A 7674-nucleotide genomic window follows, 5' to 3' on the forward strand; every position below is an offset into this window, starting at 1 on the left:
AAATGTTTGAATGAGTGGCTAAGGTAGGGAGAGAAAGGTTAAAGGAATAAAAGGAAGTGAGAGAAAAAATTTTTGTCTCCCATTTTCAAGGAATTTCTGCTAGGAGAGACGAACTTAAAATATAGATCATTGTCTGGGGGCAGTAGCTCATGCCTGTAATCTCAGCACTTTGAGAGGCCAAGGTAGGGGGATTGCTTGAGGCCAGGAGTTCAAGAGCAGTTTGGGCAACATAGAAAGACCCCATCTCTAATTTTTTTTTTTTTTTAATTAGCTGGGCATGGTGACACATGCCTGTAATAATCCCAGCTCTTGGGAGGCTCAGGCCAGAAGATCAGTTGAGCCCATGAGTTTGAGCCTGCAGTAAGCTTCGACCACACCACTGTTCTCCAGCCTGGGTGATAGAGTGAGACAGTGTCTCTAAAATAAAAGTGTATACTTCATTTCTAATATATCATGATAATGACTAAGAGAAGCCCAGGGCATTGTGACAGCCTGAAGAAGAACTTTCAGTCCTTTGCACTAGTATTTTCTGTTGTTGTTGTTGTTGTTAGGTTGTTTGTTTTTGCCAAGGCTTTGACATGCAAAGGGGAATGTTTTTTGTAGGGAAAGGTGTGCTTGCTAAGGGAACATGTGCTGTGCAGAGGGATAGAGGTGTGTGAAAGTGACCAAGAGTGGAGTGCTCAGGGCTGGCCATGGTCAGGATTCTGGAGATAAATAGCTGAAGATGAACCTGGAAAGGAGGGTAGGGCTGAGGGGGTCTCGGACCAGTATCCCAACCTACCCTGGATTCAGAGCATGAAGACAAAATCCCAGATCTGTCCTGCTTTGATTAGGTCTGGGACCTCAAGATGGCTTGGGTCTGAGCCAGACTATCCCAGAATTGCCACAGGTTCCATCCCCTCAGCTCTGCTTAATTGAAACTGCAGGAGTCCTCAGTCTCAGCCATTCTCTCAGAATGTTGAAAGGACCATTAGTCTGGTGAAAGGGAAGAAACGTGAACTTTGGAGTCAAGGGGTCCAGGTCAGAGTCCCAGCTCTGTATCTTAGTAATTGTAAGACCTTGAACGTTTGCCTTTGAACCTGTTTCCTTATGTGTAAACTGTGATAATAGGAGTTATGAGCACTAAATGTGAAAAGTGATTTTTGAACTGTTCTTTACACATATTAGGATCCAGACCCCATGTTTCTAAAATGCCATAAAGAGTTAAAAGGCAATCTAAAAACAAAACAAAAAAAAATATGAACCGTTATACTGATTTATTATTCTTGGGCTTCGTTTCCTGGTTAGTAAAGTACAGGGCCCAGTACCGGTTGCTTAGTTCAGGCCAGTTTCCTGTTATAATGGCAAATATTACCACCCGGCAGGGGTTGTGAATGAGGTCCCTGTCACAAAGCACATGGCCTTGTTCCTTAATTGCCAGGGTGGAATTAATTTGCTCTTCCTGTTTCTCTTGTGACAGGAAGTAGATGTCCTTGAATTTCAGTTGATTAATGGAGGCCTCTGAGCAGAGTGCTCCAGCCTCTCTTGCTTTTAATCCTTATCCAATGTAAGGCTCTAATTTGATAATTTTGCTGTTTTTTAGATGGATCACCTACTGGTTGAAAATATTGAGCGGGAAACGTTTCATCTCTGCTCCCGCCTCATTAATGGGCCGTACCGGCGGACGGTGAGAGCCCTGGTCTTCACATTAAAGCACCGAGCTGAAATCCGGGCTCAGGTGAAGAACGGCTCGCTGCCGGTCGGCACGTTTGTACAGACCCACAAAAAGTGACCTGAGGACGATTCCAGCCCTGGACCAGGCAGAGAGGAAAATGGGCCTCTCTCTGCCATTCAAAGACGCTTTTGAGTTTGGGTGATGGCTGATGCTGGCTGTGCGAGATTTTCCCATGGTGCCATTCCTTTGCAGACAGAGGATGCGGAGAGCCCTAGGAGACAGGCCTGCAGGAATGTGCTTCATTAGCTGGAGTGCGCTGGTGCTGCCTAACAGAACGCACACTGGCTGTCACTAGGAAGCGCCATACGGTTGCTATCACCCAAAATGGTGAAAGGGTGACGGATTTCACTGTGAGGATGCCAAGGACACCTCTAAACTTCCCCCATGTCAGGCAGATGAAGTTACTACTTTATTTCACCACCCTGCAGGTAACTGAAACTCAATTACTGCTGCCGCTCACTCGGTTCCATCCCCCTGAGTTTAGACAGCTCTGGTGCCTCTCAGAACTCCCCTGTCTGTTCTCTTTGCTCTACCCCAGGGGTGAGCCTGCCAGAGCCTGCCAGAGCCAGCCGACTACCCCTTCTTCCCAGAGCTCACTTATCTGAACGTTTCAGCTCTCCCTGGAAGACCTTCTGCCTTGGTCTCCAGAGCCCCCATGCTGAGGCTACTAATGAGGAACTGGCCCGAAGCCTCCCACACCTCCGGGTTTATTTGAATATGCTGGTGCTCTCAGTTTAGGGCTCTGTAGAAGATACATAATGAAATTTCTCTTGAAATGAATCACTGCAGTAGAAAAAAGTATATACATGTATATGTTAAAATGAAATATCTCTACACAGGCCTGTTTTAACAATTATGTAAATGAGACTTGTTTTTTAAAAGTAATAATAAGCTGGGACTTTTTTTTTCTAAAACAAAAGGTGGAGTTTGTTTATTGAAAAGTGTTTTGGGTTGAGAAAGGGTATAGTTGGTGAAATTAAAGAATGATAGAACAAGGATTTGAGGGAAGTAGCAAGACTCAGGGAAGTGGGGATTAGATTAGGGGAGACCAGAGCAGGTTTGTAATCTGAAAGGAAGGAGCCGGTAGAAAGGGAGGGATTTAAAATAAAAAAAAGAAGGAGATAGTTGAAAAACAAGGCGAGAAGGGACAGGACTAACATTATTGCCTATCTTCTAAATGCTAGGTGCTTTTCCTAAGACAGTTTATTCACATTTACATGGGTCTTTATATAGTTTTGTAAAAATCTTGCTTTCTTCTCTTACCCATTGTATTAGGTTGGTATTGTTATTTTCATTGTTTAGATTTGTTTGTTTATTTAGCAGCCGTTTCCTGAGCATTCATTCTGTGGGGTAGGTGGCTGCTGAGCAGTAGTTACAAATGGGAGCCTGAGGCTCACTGAGCAGAAGCATCACCTTCAATTTCCCCCTGCTAGTAACTACTGGATCTGGAATAATAATCAAGCATTTACCCTGGGCCCAGCACTGTGGTAACCATTTTACAAAAAGAAAATACCCAGTTAAAGATGAGAAAAGTGAGGCTCAGACAGGTATAGAAACTTACTCAAGGTCACACAGATAGTGAATGACAGACCTAAGATTCAAAATCCAGGTCTGTTTGACTGTACACGGTTCCCTTGGATGATTGCATCTGCTCTCGTGTTTTCAAGCATCGTTTACATGCTGATGACATTCCAGTTTGTATCTTCAGCCCAGATCTGTCCCCTGACTTTCAGATGATATCTCCTAGATGTCCCATAGACATCTCAGATACAACGTGTCTTCTCTCCATTGGCAGTACCCGCAACCCAGACACTCCAGCTAGGAACTCAAGGACAGCCTAGACCCCACATCTCCCACCCTCAGCCAATCAAGTCCTGGTGGTTTTATTAGGTTGGTGCAAAAGTAATTGTGGTTTTTGTCATTACGTCTAATGCATTGCTTCTTTGCATTTGCTATTCCAGTTGCAATGCTCTTTCCCCAGACATCTGCATGTTCTTGTCCTCACTTGATTTAGGTCTCTCTTTCCGTTATCCAGAAGGCCTTTGCTGACTACCCTAAATACAGTAGCTAACTCCTTCCCAACTATGCTTTAATACTGTACCTGGCTTTATTTTTCTTCAGAATACTTATTACCCTTCAACATAGTTCTTTATTTCTTTATTGTCTATCTCCCCACTCCCAGAATGTAAGCTTCATGAAAGCAGAGTCTTTGTTCTGTTCCCTGCTATATCTCCAGCATCTGGAACAGAGCCTGGGACAAGCTAGGTCTCCATAACTATTTATTGGATAGTTGAGGGACTTTTTGTGTATGTACAGGATAAGCATCTGATTCAATCAGGGGGTGCTTCCCGGAGGAGCTGATACCTGTGTTCAGTCTTAAAAGGGAGGAGTTTGGATAGGGGAATGCTAGATAATATGACAAAAATTTAAGAATTAAAGGGCAGAGTAATTAATTGAGTGGTTGGGATGCAAGCCTGGCAGAGCAAGCAGAGTATGGAAAAACCCAGACGTGGAGCTATCTGGAAGGTGGTTGGTATGGCTGGAGTAGAGAACCCTGGCAGGAGAGTAGCTGGAGATGAGGCAGGAGAGGAAGGCAAGCATCCACAGCAGGTGTGAAGGGTCTTGAGCATCAGGTGAAGAGGTTAGACTGATTTGAAGCAGAAACTGGTCAGTTTTGTGTTAACAGGCTATGTGGAAGAGAACCTGGGATAGGGAGACCGGAAGTAGCAAGCCTAACATTTAAAGAACCAAAGAGTTCTGCTAACTTAGGAACCCAGAGTAAGTTGAAAGCAAATTGCTCTCTGGCTGAAAGCCTTCAGTGGCAATAGTTGGAAAGTAGAATGATTGCAGAGATGTGCTTTGGAGATTTGGAAAGCAGGCTGTGTTATTTGTGGCTGTTTTCTCCTTGATGCATGTGCAGAATTTCCATGAACGCTAATGGAGCTATTCTGAGCATTTGCTGAAGGGAAGGAAGCTTGCAGACATCCCTCCAATCTTGCCCACCCACTGAGAAGCACCTCGGAGCTACAGTCTGTTAAAAATGAAAAGGTTGAGGCCAGGCACACTGGCTCATGCCTATAATCCCAGCACTCCAGGAGGCTGAGGCAGGCAGATCACCTGAGGTCAGAGTTCAAGACCAGCCTGGCCAACATGTTGAAACCCCATCTCTACTAAAAATATAAAAATTAGCTGGGTGTGGTGGTGAGTACCTGTAATCCTAGCTACTCGGGAGGCTGAGGCACAAGAATCGCTTGAACCTGGGAGGCGGAGACTGCAGTAAGCCAAGATTGTACCACTGCACTCCAGCCTGGGCAAAAGAGTAAGATTCTGTCTCAAAAAAAAAAAAAGCAAAGGTTCCTCCTGAAATGGGGTGAGAGTAGTTCCTGAGACCTCTGAGTTACCTGTAAGTCAAGGTGTGAATATGTCTTATAAGCATGTTCGGTTGCTAGGGGAAATGTGGGAAATTAAGTACCGTTTGTGTCTGCTCTAACAGCTTGTTGATGCTTTTCTTGTAGTGGTTAAATTGGAGGTCCTGGCCAGGCATTGTGGCTCACGCCTGTAATCTCAGCACTTTGTGAGGCTGAGGCAGGCAGATCACTTGAGGTCAGGAATTCGAGACCAGCCTGGCCAACATGGTAAAACCTTGTCTGTACTAAAAATGCAAAAATTAGCCAGGCGTGGTGGCAGACACCTATAATCTCAGCTACTAGAGAGGCTGTGGCAGGAAAATTGTGAACTCAAGAGGCAGAGGTTGCAGCGAGCTGAGATGGCACCACTGCACTCCAGCCTAGGTGACAGAGTGAGATTCAGTCTCATAAATAAATAAATAAAAACTGAAGGTCTTGGTCCTTTGCGTAGGGACTCAGTCTCTGTATTTTCATTCATTCACTCAACAAATATTACCCATCTTCTGTGTGCCAAGGGCTAGACTGGCACTGGGGACACAGCAATAAAAGAGAGATAATTTCCTCTTAATCTGGTGAGACAGATAGACACATAAGTAAGTAAATGTAGAATAGCATATTGGGTAGTAACTGCAGACATAAAAATATTGAGAAAATGGGGAAAGGAATGAATAACACCACTCAGAGGAAGAATCTTCACAGAGGAGTTCATGTTTGAAGCAAAGCCAGAAGTAGGAGTTCTTAGCAGAGGGCTCAGTCTATGTGAAAGCACAGAATCGTAAGATGTATGGCTAGCTTCAGAAAAGGCAAATAATATGAGGTGGTTGAAGCATAAGGTTCTTAGGAATGGTAGTGAGAAATAGGGCAAAAAAAGTAATCAAGGCCTTGGAGGCCTCATCAAGGAGTTTGGACTTTGACCTTCAGATAATGGGAGACCATGAGAAGTTTTTGAGGAGGTGAGGGACCTAATATGATGTGTGTTTTAGAAAGATTGAAAAAAAAAAGAAAAACCCAACAGATATTTTAAGAAAATTTTAAACATTCAAAAGAAACCCAACAATTTAAGGCAAAGGAAAGAAACACTTGAGATTCAGTAAATTAGAGGGTTTTTTTTTGACAAATGAAGTTTAAAGTTGCCCAAACAGATATCATTAGAGAATTCCAGGTTTGAAAAATGGCAGGAGGCCCAGATAATGCATTTACTGTGTTCTGTGGTGAAGGAACAGGCAGCTGGCCTTTTTTCATTTATAGAATATCAGGTTCTTAAACTTGTGCCTGTCAACCTTGGTTTTCTTTTGCTGTAGCCTCCAGTCTCAGAGTCTTACTCTGAGATTGGTAATGTGTTTTGGATGTGTTTATCACAGCCAGATGGGGCAAGGGCTCAGTTTGTTACTGCCCATTATTGGAGCCAAAGGGAGTCCATCCAGAAAACAAAGCTTTGGGAGTTTCAATTGTTGGGTAACACTGCCTTGGTATAAAGGAGAGATGGTTTGATTAGATGACATTGTATTTTCTTTAAATCAACCAAAATGATGCAATTACTGTCAGGGATGGACTTACTCATAACTGGCAGAGGTTGGTTTCAAGATCCAAGAAGATGTAGACAGCCAATCAAATGCTGTTTTTTAATCTTGATAAAATCATTCTTTCAAACGTTGTTTGTTGAGTTCTTATGTGTCAGGTATTAGGGTCACAGGGATGGAGAAGACATAGTCTTTGGCCTCAAGAAGCTTACAATCTAGTGAAGGAGAAGACAATAAACAGACCATTTTTACTATTTATTTATTTTTGTTTTGAGACAGAGTCTTGCTCTATCGCCAGGCTAGAGTGTAGTGGCACGATCTCGGCTCACTGCAACCTCCACCTCCTGGGTTCAAGCAATTCTCACACCTCAACCTCCCAAGTAGCTGGGCACGCGCCACCACACCCAGCTAATTTTTATATTTTTAGTAGATACAGGGTTTCACCATGTTGGCTAGGATGGCCTTGATCTCCTGACCTCATGATCCGCCCGCCTTGGCTTCCCAAAGTGCTGGGATTACAGGCGTGAGCCACCACACCTGGCCTATTTATTTATTTTTATTTTGGGAGGGGGTCAGGGTCTCACTCTGTTTCCCAGGCTGCAGTACAGTGGCACAATTACAGCTCCCTGCATCTTTGACCTCCCAGGTTCAAGCAAACCGCCTACCTCAAAGCTTCCCGAGTGGCTGGGACCATAGTTGTATGCCACCACACCTGGCTAATTTTTTATTAGCCATTTTGTCCCCATGTTGACCAGGCTTGTCTTGAACTCCTGGCCTCAAGTGAGCCTCCTGCCTTGGCCTCCCAAAGTGCTGGGATTACAGGCGTGAGTCACTGTGCCTTGCCCAGAGCATTTTTGAAAACGCAAATGGGCCTGATGCAGTGAAATTTTTAGGAGCCAATGGTGTGGGATATGGCAGGGACATTCTCTTGAAATTAAAAGATAATTACTGCATCTCACTCCAACCACTAAGAAGGAAGCACAATGCCTGGGAGCCCTCTTTAGGTTTTGGAGACAGCATATCCCACACCTGG

The 7674-nt window shown here is 44.2% G+C and overlaps 1 protein-coding gene across 1 annotated transcript in view; it reads left to right on the plus strand.

Annotated features, from left to right (window-relative positions):
• TCEANC2 (transcription elongation factor A N-terminal and central domain containing 2) overlaps window positions 1-5844 on the plus strand; it is a 49328-nt gene extending 43484 nt beyond the window's left edge. The window contains exon 5 of the mRNA XM_012442551.2: window positions 1583-5844. Coding sequence (XP_012297974.2) covers window positions 1583-1771 — 189 coding nt within the window. The 3' untranslated portion in view covers window positions 1772-5844. The remainder of the gene's footprint in view (window positions 1-1582) is intronic.
• The last annotated feature ends 1830 nt before the right edge of the window (window positions 5845-7674 follow it).

The sequence above is a fragment of the Aotus nancymaae genome, unplaced genomic scaffold (assembly GCF_030222135.1).
Source record: "Aotus nancymaae isolate 86718 unplaced genomic scaffold, 86718_ANA_hifiasm-v0.15.2.pri h1tg000007l, whole genome shotgun sequence".
Lineage (NCBI taxonomy): Eukaryota > Metazoa > Chordata > Mammalia > Primates > Aotidae > Aotus > Aotus nancymaae.